Below are 20,600 nucleotides of genomic sequence, written 5' to 3' on the forward strand. Positions count from 1 at the left end.
GGATAAATAACTCTTTGTCTCATGTAGTTTTTACTTATGATTTCTTGAAATATTGCTCTGGAAAACCAGGCTTTGATAAAGCCCATTGGGATTCAAATGGAGCTACTTGACTATGCCTTCAAATCCAAATCACTCTGACTCCTGACTTCAAAGCCAGTACTCCAGCCATGGTGCCACCTAGCTCCCTAGCTTAAGTCAGCAAGGTCCTCTTGCCAATCCCTCTGGTTCTCTTAGAAGGAAAGCACAATCACTCCTTTTCTTGAGGAGGTAAATGAAGCACAAAGAAATTAAATAACCTGTCCAAATATCATAATGTAAAGCAGGAATGTAACCTTGTTCTGCCTCAGAACCTAGTGCTCTTTTTTGAGTGATAAGGAGACCCTAAGGTCCTGAGGAATAGGAGCACCCAATGTCCCAAGCGCCATCCATACCTGAGCTCCCCGGGCAGTGGCTGCTCTGGTGAGAGCTATACAAGTGCCTGCAGGTTCCATGCAGCCATCCTGGGGGACATAGAGGGTGCCATAGACATCCTCCACATTCATCAGTGGGTATAGAGCCTTGGTCTCTGCTGGAGTCAGGACATGAGACTCTATCCCATAGGCTTTGCCAAGCTAGGGTTAAGATAAAGAGAGAAAGGTTCTTCTGAGACCCCGCAAAGAAGACCTCTGACCCCTCTTCTTAGTCCCTGTAATGAATTCTAACCTAACCACAGACATCTCACCACTCAACAATGCACCAGATTCACTCCCCAGATTCTCCTTTTGTTCATGCTTGTTTCGAAGCATGGAATGCACTCCCACCTTCCCCATACACTCCCAAATATTACCTTTCCTTTAAGGACTGGCCTAAATCCCATTCCCTTCAGCACTTTCCCCAATTATTCCCACCCACATCAGTCTCTTGCTTCTCTGAATGCTTTACAGTGTGTACCTAATACTTAGTTACATTTGGTCTTGTAGGGTTCTTTAATTCTCTCTCTCTCTCTCTCTCTCTCTCTCTCTCTCTCTCTCTCTGTGTCTGTGTGTGTGTGTGTGTGTGTATTGAAAGAGAGAAAAGGAGGGGAGAGAAGGGAAGGAAAAAGGAAAGAGGAAGAGAGGAGAAGAGGAGGGAGGGAGGAAAGAAAGAAGAGATAAAAAGAGAGAGAATGAGAGAGAGGCAAGACAGAGACAAAGGAAGGAAAGACAGAGAAATAGACAGGGGGGAAAGAGAGAGGAGAATGGGAATGAGGGACAGAGAGAGAAAAAAGAGAGGAGGGTAGAGGGGGAGAAGAGAGGGAAAAAGAGGAGAGGAGAGGAGAGGGAGAGAGATTGCATTTGATAAGTGTGAAAGACAGTAAGCCTGCATCCCAAGCTCAGCCCTAACCCCAATGATGCTTACCGACATAAGTCGTTTGTATTCATCCAATCGCTGGCGGTTGGAGGCAATGAAGAGTCCCCCATTCTGGATCCAGCCAGTGTGCAGTCCTGTCTCCTCTGCCAGGTCATGGCTCACTACCTGGCGTGTGTGGGCCAGGAGCTCCACCTCCACATCACTGGGTCGGAGCTGCCACAGCAGACCTGGATAGGAAGAAATACAATAAGTATAGACTAAGACTCAGGTCCTTATTAGCTCCTAACCACAACTTAAGCTAGTAAGGGATATAGTCTACAGTGAGTCTACAGGTCATATTCTCCACTCATTCTTGCCCAAGATCTTCCATGAAGCTCCAATTATTCTAACCTGTTTTCTTTTCCAATGCTAGAACTATAGGGGCAAGATGTAAATATCTTAAGGAAGCAAGAGAGACTTGAATTTTAGTCCCACACAGCAATCCCTTTCATCTCTCTGGGTCTCAGTCATCCTCATCTATAAAATGAAAGATCTCAAAAAACTCCTATATAGTAGTCACAGTTTAAATACTTGTTGAGAGAAAAAAAAAAAGTTCTCTCTGAGAGTTGCTCCAAAGCACTTTGAGCCCTTCAGAGCAAAGCTTTGGTGCTACTTGTCTTCTCAGGGAAAGGGGAGAATGATTAGTCTCAGTCAAAAAATCAAGAATCATTTCTCTGCCAAGAATGTGTGACCTCAGACAAATCAGTTCCCATCCCTAGGCCTTAGTTTCCTCATCTTTAAAATGAAACAGTTGGCAAGGAAGGGCCAGTGGACCGAGGACACAAGTCTTTGTGTTCTCTCAGCCATAACTTCAACCACTAAGAAGAGATAAAGGTTTATGGCAGATTGACAGGCCACACCCTCCACAATATCCCCTGAAGTCATGGGGTCAGCGGAAGAGAAAGAGTCCAAAGAAGCAAGTTATTGGCTCTTCCAGAAAAAAGGCTAAAAAACAAGAAGCTTAAGACTGAGTATAATTCTAACTCTTAAGTAAATATGCCAGCTCTGATATTGAAAACGACTGAAGGAAAATGTATAAATTATTTAAAAAGACCATCATTCATTAAACAAGTAATAAAATATGAAAGAAAATTAGTCCCCAAATCCCAATGAAATAGAATTCTGAGGACTCCTCAGAGAACACAAAACAAGGGCAAGAACCTCCGGAATGGTTCAAAAGAGAAATAAAACTTTTCAAAGAAAACATTAGGGTAGAAATTAGGGCAAAAATGTGAGCACTCAAAGCAGAATTAATGATGACAGCAGAGTAGATAGATATCTTAAATATAGAACAAGAGAATCTCTCCAAAGAAGAAAAGCTCTAAAAAAGAGTCATGGATATTTTTCTTTTTCTTTCTTTCCTTCTTTCTTTCTCTTTCTTTTGTTCCTCCTTTCCTTCTTTCCTTTTCTTTCTTTCTTTCCTTCTTTCCTTCTTTCCTTTTTTCCTTCTTTCTTTCTTTCCTTTTTTCCTTCTTTCCTCCTTTCCTCCTTTCCTCCTTTCCTCCTTTCCTCCTTTCCTCCTTTCCTCCTTTCTTTCTTTCTTTCTTTCTTTCTTTCTTTCTTTCTTTCTTTCTTTCTTTCTTTCTTTCTTTCTTTCTTTCTTTCTTTCTTTCTTTCTTTCTTTCTTTCTTTCTTTCTTTCTTTCTTTCTTTCTTTCTTTCTTTCTTTCTTTCTTTTCTTTCTCAACCAGACCTGTGATTTCTTCAATGCAGGGACATTTGGGTAAAAAATTCTACCAATGCAGATCTCATTCTACAACTTGTTGTCTCAGAGAGGAAGTTGGGGCACGAGAAATTTCATGATTTATGATAGTCACACAGCTACTATGTGTCAGTGGTAGGACTTGAACCCATGTCTTCCTGATTCTGAAGACAGCTTTCTATCTACTACAACACACTCTCTCTTGGTGACAGATTAGGGACTCAAAATATCTAATTAGAAGAAAATTTGGCAGAAAAAAGACAAAAGATAGTCATTTAGAAAGAACACATGAATTATGTGCTAGCCAAAGTGACTGAACCTGAGGATAAGACGTCTATAGAGAAAACTCAAGTTGCAAGCCCAAATCATGTATCCTGCAAAGATGAGCCTAGTCATCAAGGCCAAGATGGACCTTGAACAAGGCAGAGCTATTTGAGGCAGTCTTACCCCATCCTTCCCCCTCCCCATCTGAAAAACAAAGGTGGATGATCCATTTGGGCTGTAGACATTCCAAACAAGAGAAACAGGAGAAAGGCAGATAAGTTGTATAGTCAAAAGAGTACTAAATAATTTAACCAATACTCTAATATGGATAGGCTTTGTTTAACAAATAAATTAGGATCAGGGTAAAAGAAAGAACAAAGAGGGATTTTGTTCAGTCGTGTCTGTCTGAGGCCAGATTTAAACTCAGGATGATGAGTTTCCTGACTCCAGGGCCTGCACTCTGCCCACTGCACCATCTAGATTATTTGTGGACAGAAAGGATCAAGGGAGCTAAAGATTTAAGGGAATCTTAAAGAATAAGGATTGTTGATGATGAGTCATTTTCAGTTGTGTCTGACTTTTTGTAACCTCATCTGGGGTTTTCTTGGCAAAGATACTGGAGTACTGCCATTTCCTTCTCCAACTCATTTTACAGATGAGGAAACTGAGACAAACAGGATGAAGTGACTTCTCCAGGGTCACACAGCTAGTAAGCATCTGAGGCTGGATTTGAACTCAGAAAGATGAGTCTTCTGACTTTAGGCTGAGTACTCTATCCATGCTATCCAAGTAGCAAGAACTAAACCAATGCTCTATAGACCAAGTCCCATGCTTCCACATAAATGAATCAGTATCTTTTGTCTGGAGGATAACAGAGGTCACCTACCATAGGGCCACCTCAAGCACAAGGCCACAAACTGAAGACAAGACCTTTTCTATCTTCTGCCCCAAAAGGGCCTTCTCTAGGAGGGACCTTGACTGGGCTCCCATACCTCCTCTTGTTCCTGCCTGGGGGGAGGCAGAGCTCTTGATGCCTCATAGGACAGACATCATCACATGCCGGGATGTTGAACTCAGGGAGGATTTTGAACAGTCTCCCTCAATTGACCTCTCTACAGTCACTAATATTCTGCCTGGATTCTTCGTTCAATACTTGGCATATTCCTACTGCCTTACACTCCTTCCATCCCAGGGATTTTGAACTCCTGGCTGCTGATGTACAAGCTCCATTCCCTAGCCTCAATTTACTGCTATGTCATGACTATCTTCTACCACCCTCCCCCTCCTCTGCCCTGCCCATTCCCCCATAATATTCCATTCCACATCCTTACCACTTGCATTGAGCCTGCTAAAATGCTTGCTCCATAATTAACAACTCACATTTTCACTGGCTGTCTTCCATGCTCTTCCTCATCATCTCCATATCTTGACTTCCTTCAAACCTCAGCTAAAATCCTATCCTCCACAAAAAGCTTTTCCTGGTCTTTCCCTGCTCTATCTCTCCCGTTCTCTCTCATCCCTTCTCTTTTTATATCTCTCCTCTTTCTCTCCCTCCTTCCATGCCTTCCTTTCTCTTCTCTCTGTCTCCATTTCTCTCTCTCTCTCTCTCTCTCTCTCTCTCTCTCTCTCTCTCTTCCTCCCTCCCTCCTCCTCCCTTCCCTTCTCTCTCCTCCCTCCTCTTCTCACTCTTTCAACCCACCTCTTCCTTTCTTATTCTTTCTGTTTTCTGGCCCTCAGTGAAATAGAGCTCTCTCCTGAAGACAGTGCTTCCCTCACTTTCAATACTGGCTACACTTTCTCTCATACCCCTTGACTTATGGGTCATGGTGAAGGATTGGAATACTCCTTGCTATGCATTGCCTCATCCAGAGTCTCTGTATACTTCTCTTCCTTGATGTTATCCAAATTTAATGTCTTATTTAGAACCTGGAGCTATTTATCTTTCAACACCCAAGGACACTCTGCTTTCTTCTTCAACGACTCCAGTGTCTGATGCAAAATCTTAATTCCTCCCCATTTCCTACATTCATATTAATGAACTGCAACATGTGTGTTATGTGTATATCTATATGTACACATGCATACATGTGCATGCGCACGTACACATATGTGTGAATATATGTATGCATGTGTACACACATATATGAAATAATGTACCAGGAAGTATGCTAAGTGTTAAAATAGGCAAAATACAGACCCTGCCCTCAAGGAGCTCATAATCTAATGGGGGTTCACAGTCTAATGGGAGAGAAAACAAGCAAACAAATATGCACAAACAAGCTATGTACAGCATAAATAGGGAATAATTGACAGAGGGAGGGCACTGGACTTGAAAGGAGTTGGGTGAGACCTGAAGGAAGGCAGGGTAGGTAGGAAATGGAGGTGAAGAGAGAGTGTTACAAGCATAGAGAGCAGCCAAAGTAATACCTGGAGCTGAAATGTGAAGTGTCTTGTTCATGATAAAGTGAGGAAGCCAGTACCACCAGATCAAAGAGTCTGTATAAAAAAACTGAAAAGACTGGGGGTCGGGGGCAGATTGTAAAGAGCTTTGAATGCCAACAGGGGATTTTCTATTTGATTCTGAAAGGAAATAGGAAAGTCACTTTGGCTGTTAAATGGAGGATAGAATAACTGACTGGCAAAGATGGTCCATATCCTTGACTTGACCTCACCTGTAAGTGTTTCATTTCCTTGTTCACAATCTCTGAAATTCCATTATCTGATCATAATCTTTTATTTTCCTGTACCTTATAAACCCTAGCCCTCTTCTTCATCATCATCTTGACTTCCATTCCCTCGATTCCTTCGGTTCTTTCTGCTGCCATCGCCCCTGTACTGGTTCCACTCTCTTCCCTTTACTATCTTGACCCTTTGGTGAACAAACTCAACTCTACACTATCCTCCACTTTCAAATCCCTTGCCCCTGGCTCTTATCGATGATAATTCCACACCCAACTTTGGATTATTCCCACAATCCTCCTTTTTCCCTCTTATTCACAAACTGTTAAACAGAGCTAGAGGAAATCATGAAATAGGTCCACAACAAATTTGTTATTTAATCACAACTGGGCCCTCACAGCAGCAATGCAAACATTTTCTTCCTTCCTAATTGATTCCTTATCCTACTCTCCACAGAAACAACTCTAAACATTATTTTCTCTCCTTAAGCCTCCCACGACATTCATTCCCTCTCCACTCTCATATGAGGAGTTTGCCTTTTACTTCAATGAACAAATTGAAAACATTTGCTAAAGGATTCCCCTTGTCCCCTTCCTCTCTTCTCACTTTATTCAGTGAGAATATCAGCACTGCCCCCCATCTTCTTCATTCTTACATAAAGAGGCAACCCTTCTTTACGCCAAAGCCAACCTCTCCACAAGCACCTCTGATCCCATTTCCTACTGACTTTTCTAGCAAATGCTCCCCACTATCCTGCAGCAGCTGCTGCTGCTCTTCCTCTCGCTTTTTCTCCTTCCTCCTTCTTTTTATTCTTCTTCTTCTTCTCCTTCTCCTCCTCCTCCTCCTTCTTTTTCTTCTTCTTCTCCTTTTTCATCTTCTTCCTTTTTCTCTCTCCTTCAATCTCTCCCTCACAAACACACTCAAGTCTCCACATTCTTAGGGGGAAATCCCATCATTCTCTCTATCATCCTAGTTAGCTTCCTTTTCATGGCCAAACTCCTTGAGAAATTTGTCTACATCAAGGCTCCCTTCAAACTCTTCTTTACCTCTGGTGTTTCCTACCTTAATATTCAGCTAAAAGTGCCCTCTTCAGTGTTACCAATGTTACCAAAAGACCTCATGGTCTTTTCTCAGACCTCATCCTTCTTGATCTCTGCAGCATATGAGACTGTTGATAACTTTTTCCTTCTGGATACTCTCTTCTTTCCACTTTTCCTTGACACTGCCCTCTCATGGTTTTTGTCCAATTCATCCATGTAAATGCACATTAGCTAGCTGAATTCTAAGGCTCTGTCCTGGACCTTCTTTTCTTTTCTTCTCTCGCTTGGTGGTCTCATCACTTCCCATAGGTTGAATTATCATCTCTATGCAGATGTTTCCTAGACATGGTCTACTGGTCCTAGCATGTCTATCTCTTTAGACACCACCAACTGCCTTTTAGTTATCTTAAACTAGTCTCTCCCATAAGTACCTCAAATTCAACATGTCCAATCAGAATTAATTACTCTTCTCTTCTGCCTATTACTTTCCTATCCTGTTCTCCTCTTCCTATTCCCTTCCCTATTATGACCATCCTCTCAGCCACGTAGGTTCAAAATCTCTGTGTTGTTCTTGACTCCTCTCGCTCATCGCACATGTCCAATCTTTTGTCAAATCTTGTCATTCCTACCTTCACAACATCACTTTTAATGATACTTTTCATGCCACTGACACAACCACAAACCCTGTTTAGTCCCTCTGACCTCTCACCTGGACCACTGCTATAGTTTGCTAACTATTCTACTCCAACTTCTTAGTCAACCAAGAGACAGATGACCTCACAGAAAAAAACAACAGATAAAATTATTTGAACTTGAAAAGAAAAGTTTTTGCATGAACAAAATCAGTGCAGCCCAGAAGAAAGAAAGAAATTGTTGACTGAGTGAAAAAATCTTTGCATTAAATATCCCTGATAAAAACCTGAAATCTATGATATTTAGTGAATTAATACAAATATATAATGCTAAGAGCTATTCCTCAATAGACAAATAGCTAAAGGAGATGAACAAAGTCCTCAACAGTATTACAAACCATTAACTAAATTAATGACTACTACAAGCCACCACAGCAGAAATGCAAATTCAAATGACCCTGAGTTTTCATCTCAAACCCAGAAAATTAGCACAGAAGACAAAAGATGGTGGTAGTGAATGTTGGAAGGGATGTGGAAAAATAGATACAGTTGGTAGGTAGAGTAATTGAAACAATCATTCTGGGAAATAATTTAAAGTCATATAAAAAAAACAACTAAAATTTCCTTATCTTTTGATTCAGAGATTCCACTGCTAGGCAGCTCAAGGAGGTTAAGATGGAAAAAAAGCTAAGTATACCAAAATATCCATAATGGTACTTTTTATGATTGCAAAAAGGTAGAAATGAAAGTAAATATCCACTACTTGGAGCATGGCTAAACAAAATATGCTACATAAATTTATTGGAATATTATCATGCCATGAGAGATGATGAATTATGAAGATTTCAGAGAAATATAAGAAGGCATAGATATGGACCCAATTAGCCAATTATCACTGATTAAGTGCCTATTCTGTGCTAAGCACTGTACTAAGCCCTGGGGATACAAAGAGAGGCAAAAGACAGACCTGCCTTCAATGTACTGGGCAAAACAATGTACAAACAGTTATGTACAAACAAGATATATGCAGAATAAACTGGAGCTAGTCAACAGAGAGAAGGCAACAATTAAGGGGAATTAGGAAAGGCTTCTTCAGGGAGGTGGAATTTTTAGCTGAGGCTTGAAGGAAACCAGGGAAACCAGCGAGCAGAGGCGAAAAGGGAGAGAGTTACAGGCATGGAGATGGCTGGTGGAAATACTGGCAAGATGAGGGAACAGTAAGACCAGTATCACTGGATCACAGAATAAGTGTGGGGGGGAGGAGTAAGATGGAATAATCATAATAGCTGACATTAACATGTGCCAAGCAGTATGCTAAGAATGTCACACTTATTATCTCATTTGGTTATTACAACAACTCTGGAAGGTAGGTGTTGTTGTTATCTCTATTTTACAGAGGAGGAAATTGAGGAAGAGAATAAGTGACTTGCCCAGAGTCACAAATCAAGTAAGTCAGCTTTGAACTCAGGCTTCGCTGACTTCTAGGCTAGCTCTCTATCCATTGTGCCACGTCTGGAAAGGTAGAAAATGACCAAGTTGTGAAGGGTTTTAAAAGCCAGAGGGTTTTATATTTGATCCCAGAGGTAACAGGAAGCCACTGGATTTTATTGAGTTGGGGGACGGGGGTGTGACATGGTCAGACATGCACTTTAAGGAAAATCACTTTGACAGATGAATAGAAGTTGGATTGGAGTAGGGAGAAAGACTCTGAAGCAGGGAAATCAACCTAAAGGTTGTTATATAACATAATAATAGGAAGAAGAGAGGAGAGAAGAAAAGAGGAAAGGAAAAGAGATGAGAAGGCCCAGAGCAGAACTTGGAGGGGCACCCATGATTAGTGAGAGTTTTCAAGCTGGAATAACAGGATTAGGAAGATTAATCTATCAGACTATGGACCAAAAGGTACAGACTATGGACCAAAAGGGAGTGGGGAGCCGGAAGGCTATTGGAATAATTCAGACTGGAGAAAACATGAAACTGGAAGAAAGGGACAGATCATAAAGATGTTAAGGAAAGATTCAACAAAATAGACTGTTGGCATAGATTCATCAATGAATGTTGACTGATTGAGGCTTACATAGATGCACAGGCTCTCAGACGCCCAACCTCCAACTCCTTTCTGTAGCATCACTGAAAGAAGAGGTGTGGAAAAAGGAGAGGAGGAGGAAGGAGGATGCGGGATACTTATCTAGTATATGCTTGGTTAGACTTACCTTGATAGGGTGCTTAGGTGCATGTGATTGGGCCCCAATTCTAAAAGCACATATCTCTTTAAAAGTCACATTTCTCCCTAGCCTCAAAATACTGTCTCAGGCAGTTTCTCCCCAACCCAAGGTCACAGCTTGCCCAGCAACCCTTGCTATCTCCCTTCCTGCTACAGCAGCCAGTTGCACTTATAGAACTTCTTAGTCTGAACCAGGTGTGTACTGGATGAATGGGCTGTACACTGGATCATAACAACATTTACTACTCACTGACCAATCATATGTATCCTAGACTTAAACATACATATTCTCCCTTACATTTATCTTGTCTAACAAGACATTGATGAGAGCAGCCTGGTATTTCTGAGCCTGACCACTAGTTGATTTAGTGATGTTTCAGACCTAAAACCACATCTCCAGGTAGACCCCCTTAGGCTATTTCCTGATGAACTCTGAGTAAAATACCTGCACAGTAAATACCAAAAGTGCAGGTTCCTTTAAGAACTAACCAGTCCTTCACCACTCCCTAATCCCACCCTGAATCACCTAAGTTAGCATATTTGCCACATGTTTCCTATAGAATATCCTATATAAACTTTACCTGTACCCTTCTAAAGTTGCAGGTTCCCTATGAACTCTTGCCCATTGAAAAGCGTAATAAAACTTTACCTTGACCTCAACAATGCCTGAGTCCGTGAATTCTTCTCCAGTCAACCCGCCTCTGGTAATCTGGTCCTTGTGGGAGTCTCACACTCCCCTTCCAACCCTCATCAACCTTACTTAACTTTTTTTTGCACCTCAGTTTCTCTTCTCATAAAATGGGAATGTCTTCCCTTCTCTAATTTATTCTAATGACATGACCCATGTGAATTCTTTTTGAGGAAGGGGTGAGTAAAAGGGCTACATGTAAATCCAAGATGAGAGCATTTTAGGAGCTCATTTTCCTTGCTAGATGGCACTTAGAAAGTCCTTCCTAATAATGAGCTAGGATAGCAATCCCTGAAATTTCTTAATGCTGAAATAATCTAACCCTACCTATATCTTATCTGTCAAACAACCCTTCATCTCCATACCTGGGACATTCCCAAAATATCACAAAAAGGAAAAGACTTATCTGTCCAAGGATATTTATAACCACTTCATTTATAATGTCAGTAAACTAAAAACAATCTGTTATATCCAGAAAATGAGAATTTTCTTACTAAATTATGGTAAATTAATGTAATGGAATATTTACTGTGCTATGAAAATGATGGAAGCTTGATGTCATAGTGGATAGAGTGCCTGGCCTGGGGTCAGGAAGACTCATCTTCCTGAGTTCAAATCCATTCTCAAGACACTTGCTAGCTAGGTGACCCTGGGCAAGTCACTTAATCCTGTTTGCCTCAGTTCCTCATCTGTAAAATGAGCTGGAGAAGGAAATGGCAAACTATTCCAGTATCTTTGCCAAGAAACCCCCAAACTGGGTCAAGACTAGTTTTACACAACTGAAAACAACTTAATAACAGCAAATAAAAATGATAAAATATGAAGTATATAAGAAAATATAGAAAGCATAAAGGACTTCAGGAGTCCCTCTCAATTTTATATCCATGATCTATGTCCAATGGAGTTAAGCAGATTTTCAAAAACAAAGTCCTGACACTCATTCATAGCCCTCAAGCCTTCTCCAGGCTAAATATCCCCAGTTTCTTCTACTGGTCCTCATATTAACCTGGCAACTCTCTCACTTATGAATGCTGTCTTAAATGTGATATCCAAACTGGAATACAATGTGTCCCAGGCCACATTACTTCAGATGTATTCTACCCCATTGCTCTCAGAGAGAGAACTCTCCCTATGACAGGTTTGCTCCCATTGCTGCTACTCCCAATGGCTTCACTAGACTCCAAATTATACTCACCTGCCGTGTGCCAAGTGGTTCCTGAAGTAAGCTTATCTCTCTCCAACAGCACAATGTTGGTCAGGTCCAGTTTGGTCAGATGGTACAGGGTCTGACAACCCAGGCTGCCCCCACCCACAACCACCACATCAGCTGAGTTGGGCAGAGGCCTGGTAGGCCCTGGGCCCACAGAGCCCTTGTCCTCCTTCAGGGTCCTCTCATATGGTACACTCTTTTCTGTTGTGGGGCTTTTGGGAGTACTCAGGGGCCGGAGTTGAGGTCTCCACGGGAGAGGGTAGAAAGCTGCTGCCCTCAGTGTTCGCCTTAGGAAAGCCATGGGAAACCGAAAACCTGAGAGCTGGTCTTGGAAACAGGAATCCTCTTCAAGCTTGGCAGATGCTGGGAATGGAGGAAGACAGAGAGACTCAGACTTACTAGCAGACAGGAGCAAGGTCAGATTAAATATTACCACACTTTAATTCTGACCCTCTCAGACTAAGGAAAATGAGATAAAATCTTAATATGACTACTTTTATTATTTATTTCTCTACTTTTTGCTTTTTCCCATGATCAGGTCACCATCAAACATCTATTAAGTGCTTACTATATATCAGACTAGGAATATAAAGAGAGGGGAAGGGGGAAACCAGCTTAAGGAGGTCACAATCTAAAGGGGGAGACGACACAAAGACAGCTACATACAAATAAGAAATACACAAGATCTACCTGGGATACCCTCCTTCCTCCTAAGAGCCAGTTTTGGTCCTACCTAAATTCCACCCTGCCCCATGGAGCCTTTCCTGACTGTTCAAACCCGCAGAGTGCTGGTAAATGTTTAAACAACTGGCTCTTCTGAAAGGAAAACAAACACATACCCACCACACACTTTTAACATTTTCTCCATCACATTCTTGGCAGCTAGGCCAAGATGGCACAGTAGACAGAGTGCAGGGCCTAGTCAGGAAGACGACTCATCTTCCTGAATTCTAATCTGATCACAGACTCTTCCTAGTTGTGTGAGCCTTGGCAAGTCACTTAACTCTGCCTTGGTTTCCTCATCTGTAAAATGAGCTGAAGAAGGAAATAGCAAACCACTCCAATATCTTTGCCAAGAAAACCCCAAATGGGGTCATGCAGAGTAAGACATGACTAAAATGACTCAACCACCACCTCTATCACTTTCTGAAACCAGTACAATCAACAAAGTAATATATCAAGACCTGGTTTGTAGTGTTTTCTGATTTCCAAGGTATAAATGCTCGCACTGAAAATTTAACAGTTGGCAGAGCTGGTTTGAGCTGGCTCCAGTACACCCCTGATCCAAAACCATAGAGGTCATCAGATCATAGGACCTAGAGCTAGAATGCAACAGCTCTAGTCTCTGGAAGCATATTAAAAACTTTCTTTTTAGTTCAACTAAAAATATTTAAAATTTCTCTAGTCTAAAATTCTTTCCAGATTTTCCCTTTGGGGTTAATTTGTAGAATGTCAAGAACAAAGGCTAAGGTCCCAAGAGCAGGGATGAAGAATGGAAAACAATTTTGAATAAAGAGAATCTCTGAATGGGATAAGATTGTCATCTTCTCCACCCCACGAAGGGACCGGGATACTGACCTGGCTGAGGGCTACAAGAGTTGTTTCCTCTTTTTCTCTTTTCAGAAAGAATATTGATCAGAGGGAGAAGGTCCTTGGAATTATGTCAGGAATTCTGGGATCAGCTGGAGGTGGGGAAAGCATTTAAAGGGAGTGTTCAGAGAGAGGAATAGTTTTAGGAAGATTGTTCTCCAGAGCCTTTCTGAAACATTAAGTAACTATTACTCTCTTAGAAAGAGTGGAAAGTTAATACAAAATCATTTTTATCATTTTGTCACATTTTCCTTATTCAAGATTCCTATCAAAGTAACTTCCAATTGCCTTTTAGGAAAGATGGGAGAGAGGAAGGGGAAAAACATGCAGAGCATCCTGAGGATGAGGAGGAAAAGAGGGAACCACTTGCAGTGTTTATAAGCCATCCCAGGACAAGGAAAGTGCATTTGTGATACATCAGATGCTTCTAGCCCAAGGACAGCATAATGTTATTATTTCCCTTTTCCTCTTCCATTCCTTTTTCCCAGTTTTATTAAGGGTGTTTCCTCAGAAAAACAAAAGGATACTAAAGCATTTATAAAGTATGTTAGGCCTTCTAACCCTCTCGTAATGTACCTTAGTGATTCATTGCTAAAGGAGGAAGAAAGCAGGATAGGGAAGGAGTAGGAGAGACTGCTCAAATTCATTACGGGCCCATAAAAATGCAAATGAGAAAATTGTAATATTTGTAAGATATAGTCAGACTCCCGCAGGCTTAGCTCTGAAGGGCTTTCATAGACCAAGCTGACTCTTTGCATTCAATTTATAATTTTTAGAAAGGGGATGGGGATGGGGATATGGAGGTGCTGGCCAAATGCTCCATCTTTCCCTGGAAACTTCTAGGGTTCTTTCTTTCTGTAACCCTGCCCAGGGCACTTAATCATGTTACCTTGCGACAATGTAGTTAGGGACTGTAGCTTTACTTTCCTACAGAATAGCCCAGCTTTCTCATGACATTATAGGATCCCTGAGGAAAGGGACAGATTCCTTTCTTGCCCTCCCCATATCGCCCTGTCTAATACAAAGCCATTGGAGTGCAGACAGAATGAACCCTAAGATAGTGGAAAGGCTACGAAGTTTGGAGAGCTGAGAACTTAGGTTCAAATCGTGGCCAGAACTGCACGCTTTTGTTTCCTTACCTGGCAAATGGAAGGGGAGGGGTTGAAGTAGATACTCTCTAAAAGCCCTTGCACCTCTAAATCCTATAATCCCTAACTGAATTCTAAACAGTTTAAGTTTGTTGATTACAAAACTGGACCCTCTAAGTCCTACTAAGAGAAAATGCAGTTGGATAGGGAGAGAGGAGTCTGGAATAAGGAATTTAGTTCACTTGCAGATTCCCTTTCCTGCTCAGCAAACCTCAGTTTTCAGGACTGTGGTGGTGGATGATTCTTGCCTAAGAAGAGTTTCCACCCACTACCTATCCATGCCCCACTGCTGCAGGGTCTTGCTCTCAGCTTTCTGTAGTCTAATTCTTGCCAAGGAGGTAGCTAAGAATTCTCAACTGACTCAAGGCAGCATGGCAGAGGGGGAAGATCACTAGTTCTGGCATTTGAAGACTTAGGTTCCTATTCCATCTCTGATACTTATTCCCTAGATGACTTAGGCATATCACTTAACCCCTCTGGCCTCAGTTTCCTCATCTGTAAAAATGGGGACAGAGGGGGATGGTTGGACCTGATGGTCTCTGAGGTCTCTTCTAGTTTAGATCCATGATGCCTCCCAAGCATTTCTTCATCTTGTTGAAGGACTCAATGCCTGAGAAGCATTCAGCACTCAAAAGAATCATTCTGATGGTGGAATTTCAAGCATCAAGAGGTAGCTCTTTAAACAGATGGTTTGGCAGTGCCTTTGCCTGTGCTGGCTTGTATGGGAACCAGACATATGCTTCTTCTCCACTCCTGAGTCACCTTGGACTCTCACCCCCAGCCCCCAAGAGGACTTCACTCATCCCAGGGTCATGCCAATGACCTCCCCTATGACAATAGAGACTTACCTGGTCCTAAAATCTCTTGGGGGTGGGGGTTAGAGGTTGGCAAGGATAGTGTCAAGATATGCCCCTTGCCCTGGGCTCACTCCAAGACAGCTGGTTTCATCATTAATCCAGCTTTTTCTCTCTCACACACATACCTGGTTTCTTTTGCCTGCTGAGTCAGCAACTCTAGGTTGTTTTTCTCCTTCCTGGGGTATCAAATCTTAGCCCCCTGACAATGTTGGAGGAGGGGAACTTGAGAAAGAAGGAAGAGACAGAGAATTTAAATCCCTTCCTCAGACCAAGATTAGACAAAGCTCTGCTAAGAACTTCAGGGTTAGGGTCCAGTTTGGACTCAGGTTAGCACCGTATCTCCCTCCACCTCCACCCCTCCCCCAGCAGTGCCCTTCACCTTTGGCTGACCCTAGATGTGCCCCTGTCCCCACAGACACAGGAGGAGGGGGAGGAGCAGAGCCCCATTGCCCGAGCACTTTCTGTCCTCCACTGGTGGTTCTCAGTCTTCTCAGCCCAGATCACTGCCCCCCTTGCGCCACCTCCCCGCCTGCTTCAGAGCCGGCAATCGGAGTTTTCCCAAGATTCTCCGGGCTGGCCACCCACCTGAGGACAATGATCCCAAGTCCAAGGCTGAGAAGAGCTATTGTCAGAGAGCTGGCTTCTGCTTGCATAATGATTCCTGCCTTGGCTGTGCTGCTGCTGCTGCCGCCGCTGCCTGCCTCTCCCCTGTGGCCTGGCTCTGTTCCCAGCCCGGGTTCAGCTGCCAGGGAGCTGGCTCACTTTGAAAGCAACAAAAGGTTGCCCTGCTGGCCAGCTTCATGCTTTCCTGGAGTTTGGGTGAAGGCCTGAGGCCTAACTTGCTTACTCTCATAACAAGCCCTGAAAGGACAGGCCCTCACTCCCAGCATCCACTGCCAGAACTTAGAGTACAGTAGGGACATTGTTAACTGCCTCAAATACCTCCTTCTGAGGGTGATAGTGTAGGGAAGACACTGGGGAGGAGCCCCAGAAAACCCTGGCTCTAGACTCTTTGGGGAGGTTAAATTAATAGTTACCCCTCTCCCCTCCTTTTCATGGTGTGCTTACATTCAGTCTCAGAGCTAGAAGGAAATTTTTGAGGATAATTTCCCACCCAGGGATTGTCTCTATAGCACACATGATGAATGGTCATCCAAACTCTTGCTTTGGCATTTCCACTGATAAGGAGCTTATTACTCAAAGAAACAGTGTTTCACCACTTTTCAGTCCATAATACACCTGTAAATTTATGGGGAAACAAGATTTTCATTTGTCTATCCACTTGTCCATGGACACCCTCTATTTCATGCAATCTTAGTTGCTGAAGCTACTTCAATTGCATTTAATCCCAGTCCCTGGGTTCCCAAGTCTCCACTTACCCAAAGGCACTTTGCATTGAGATGACTGGCCACAAGGGAAGGGAATGAAGTATAGAGACCTTAAGAGCAAAGATTCTCTTCAGTAGATCATAATACTGTACCTTCAATGAGAGAACCTAGAAGGAGGGGGATGGACTAGAAAGAGGTCAGGGGGCTATAAGAGGCAGCAAAGCTCCTCAGTGAAGCTGGAAACAGATTAAAATGTAATTGGGGAAATGTTTAACAAAATAAATCACATTTGTTTTTATTGAGTTGTTTCAGTCAAATCATACTCTTTGTGGCCCCATTTTTTGCATTTTCTTGGCAAAGATGTTGGTTTGCTATTTCCTTCTCCAGCTCATTTTATAGATGAGGAAATTGAGGCAAACAGGGTTAAGTGACTTGCCCAGGGTCACACAGCTAGTATATGTCTGAGCCTGGACTTGAACTCATAAAGATGAATCTTCCTGTTTTAAGCCTAGTGTTTTATCTATCTAGCTGCATGATATAATGTTAATCTGGGGTTTTCTAAGTTATGTGGCTAGTAGGGATTTTTCTTCTATTTGAGTCTGACACCACTGGACTATATCACCATCTTGAATCTATTCCTTTGTATTTCCTTTATGGATTCAGGATCATACATTTAGAACCAAAACGAAGCTAAATTACTTCATTTTTCAGGAGAGGAAACTGAGTCGCAAGGTGGTGCCGTGATTTGTCTAAAGCAGGAGTGGGGGATCTGTGGCCTCCAGGTCACTCTAGGTCCTCAAGGGAAACCCTTTTACCAAATCAAGAACTGTGGAGTTTGGATTCAATTAAAGGTCGGCACTTGAGAGGACCTAGAGAGTTACATGTGGCCTGGAGGCCACAGGATCCTCACCCCTGGTAATGCCATATAAGCAGTAAGTGACAGAACAGGGATCTGAATCCAAAGCTAGTGGTATTTCAACTGCTAACTGGGTCTCAAGCAAGACTAGCTGGCAATAGGGAAAAGAGGATTGGATTTGGAATATCAGGGCCTGGATCTGAATCTCAGCTATGCAACTTACTACTAGTATGTCCTTAGGCAAATTAGTTCATGTCTTGGCCTCAGTTTCCTTATTTGTAAGATGAAGGATTGGGGCTAAATATTCCCTTCCAGCTTCAGATCCTAGAAGAATATATTTATTTATTTAATAATATATTAAGTTATTTAATAATGATATATTTAGTTATTATATTATGTATTATTATTACTTAGCCAAAAAACGCTGGCCCTGAGCAAAATTGTGAAGTTTGCTTACTGGGGCCCCTCTGCTCCCTTTAGGGGCCCCATGCTATTTTACTTAGCCTCCTGCTTCCCCTGTCCTGTCCTGCTTTCAGGAAAGGTTCTGAGATCTTCTATCCTAAGGATATTTGCTTCTAAAGCCTGACTTCTCAAGGTCCTGTCTCCCGGGAAAATTCTTTCAGATATCTAACAGATGAGACAGAGATACTCCATGGTAACCCTGAAGTCTCAGCATAGAGACAGTCCCTGATTCCCTCTGTGCCAAAAGCTGCCTTTCGTATTAGTGCAGACTTTGTACAGAGCTTTGCCCCACCTACTCTGATGCCCTCAGTCTCTCCCTCTTTGATCCATCCTCCACACAGCTGGTCAGTAAACTATCTAACACCCTGCTCTGACCACCTCATTCCTCTACTCAAATAGCCTGGCATCTGAGGCCCTTCAGAATCTGAATCCAGCCTACCTTTCTGGCTCCCTTCATGTTCCTTCCTGTTCTACTTAATGTCCATTTCCATATTGTTCCACCTTATTCTGTCTCATGCCTACATACTTTTGTTTACCCTGTCCCCTATGCTTGGAATGGGCTCTCACACTATCTCCATCTGCTGAAGTGACCTTCTCCATTCATGGCCCAACCTAAGCATCACTTCATCTGCAAAGACTTTCCTGAATCCCCCCCATCCATTTCTCCAAGCATTTTCCTTCTATCTCTTCTTTACACTTAGTACATTTGAGTACATCTCTCTCCCAGGTTGTAAGTTCACGAGTTGGACCCGTCTCATAAGGTCATAGATTTAGAACAGGTAGAGAACTTTAAGGTTATCTACCTTATTTTTATTGTTGTTCAGTCCTTTTCAGTCTATCTTGCTCTTCATGACTCTATTTGGAGTTTTCTTGGCAAAGATATAGGAGTGGTTTGTCATTTCCTTCTCCAGCTCATTTTATAGATGAGGAAACTGAGGCAAACAGGGTGAAGTGACTTACCCAAGGTCACACAACTAGTAAGTGTCTGAGGCTGGATTTGAACTCAGGAAGATGGGTCTCCCTGACTCTGGGTCTGACACCCTGTCCACTGTGCCTCCTAGGTGGAGGTGGAAAAAAAATGAGGCCCAGAGAGGACATATGATTTGTCCAAGGGGCCAAAAGTATAAGTAACAAAGTCCAGATTGAAATCTAGGTTTTCTGGCTCCAACCTTATATGGCCCCCTCCCCATCTTTGTCTTCCTGAAATTTAGCATGGGGTCTTATGCAGAGCTGGTGCTTACGACGTGTTTAGACGTGTTTACTTGAATGAATGTAGTCTGACTCAGTGGGAGGAAACAGACAGGAACCAGGCTACCTGATTTTAGGATTTTATTCAGCTTGGTCCCTTATGGGTTAATCTCTGAGGGTGTAGGGGGTGTGGCACTAAAGCCTGATCTTTGGTGAGGACAGACACTTGCTGGTTTCACAAACGAAACAGATAATTCATTTTTTGTTGCTTTTCTCTTTCTTGGGACTTTGGACCATCAGAGGCTGCAGCCTGGGTCACACTGGTTCTGATTCTGGAGTTACTTTATGGGCCAGCAACAAAGGTGGAACGTAACACTTCTAATTCACGCTCAGCTGCAACCCGGACTGTTCTCATCACTCCCAGTGCTGTCTGGGAGAGCCCCCATTTCTCCTACTCTTTGCCCTGTCTCAGGACTAGCGCTGACAAACCAGATGCTGTGGATACCCCTACACACACACACACACACACACACGTATACACACCCATCCCCACATAGAGCGTCTTACCAGAACAGACCCGGGGGCCTGTTGCCAACTGAAGATGAAGATTACCTTAGCATTCTCCTTACTTCTCATGGATGGCCCACTCTGGGGGCACAGATACTCTGCCAACAGACCTCTCACCTACCAAGTTTTAAAAGCTGGAGGAGTGGTTGGTCTCTTGAGCCCTGATTGGACCAGATTTCCAGGAGAGAAGTGCCAGAGCACAAGAGAGAGAAGAGAGCTTGCAGTGAACGATTTATCAGCATGAACATTGACTAACATAGACTTTTGACCTGGGGTCTCAGCTAGGACTCCTCTGGGTGAGCCTGGCTGAAGTTCATTCTTCTCAACTGTAAAATGGATTTGATCATCCCTGCCCACCTCACCAGGTGGTTGTGAGGAGAACATGAGATAATGAGCAAAAGGGACCAGAGCATGTGTCTTAGCCCCAGGGGAAGTGCCTCAATTTAGAAATCAGGGGTTTTCCCTATGCAGCCTGTCACACTCCATACAAACATTAGTACTATGGTTACTGCCATTGGGTCCCTCCATTAACGTCTTTTTCCAATGCCTCATCTTGGCAAGTCAGAGAGCCCCCCAGTATCCAAGGACTGTGTTTCACTAGTGCACACTCTGGTTGGCCCTCCTGGGTTAGAACAGCTTTGAAGCTTGGTTAATGAACTAAGTCTGCTCTCAGAGCAAGGAAGCTCATCACCAGGGTCACTCTTTTTTGGTCTTAGCAATTCATGAAATGGACAGAAATAAATATAAGCTAGTCCTCTTGCACAGTGATAATGGGGAAATATCACTAGAGGGAGACAG

General features: G+C 42.8%; 1 protein-coding gene across 11 annotated transcripts in view; it reads right to left on the bottom strand.

The window, feature by feature from the left end:
• SARDH (sarcosine dehydrogenase) overlaps nucleotides 1-19,944 on the bottom strand; it is a 155,306-nt gene extending 135,362 nt beyond the window's left edge. For 2 of the 11 annotated variants that reach the window (XM_072632886.1, XM_072632885.1), the window contains exons 1-4: nucleotides 19,803-19,917; nucleotides 11,792-12,169; nucleotides 1,378-1,556; nucleotides 432-611 (exon numbers count right to left, since the gene is read on the bottom strand). In XM_072632886.1, coding sequence (XP_072488987.1) covers nucleotides 432-611; nucleotides 1,378-1,556; nucleotides 11,792-12,107 — 675 coding nt within the window. In that variant the 5' untranslated portion in view covers nucleotides 12,108-12,169; nucleotides 19,803-19,917. Of the gene's footprint in view, nucleotides 1-431; nucleotides 612-1,377; nucleotides 1,557-11,791; nucleotides 12,170-13,384; nucleotides 13,489-15,526; nucleotides 15,624-15,986; nucleotides 16,077-19,802 lie in introns of those variants that run through there. The other 9 variants (XM_072632876.1, XM_072632877.1, XM_072632878.1 and 6 more) reach the window with 9 other exon arrangements.
• Between the last annotated feature and the right edge of the window lie 656 nt (nucleotides 19,945-20,600).

The sequence above is a fragment of the Notamacropus eugenii genome, chromosome 1 (genome assembly GCF_028372415.1).
Source record: "Notamacropus eugenii isolate mMacEug1 chromosome 1, mMacEug1.pri_v2, whole genome shotgun sequence".
NCBI classification, from domain to species: Eukaryota; Metazoa; Chordata; class Mammalia; order Diprotodontia; family Macropodidae; genus Notamacropus; species Notamacropus eugenii.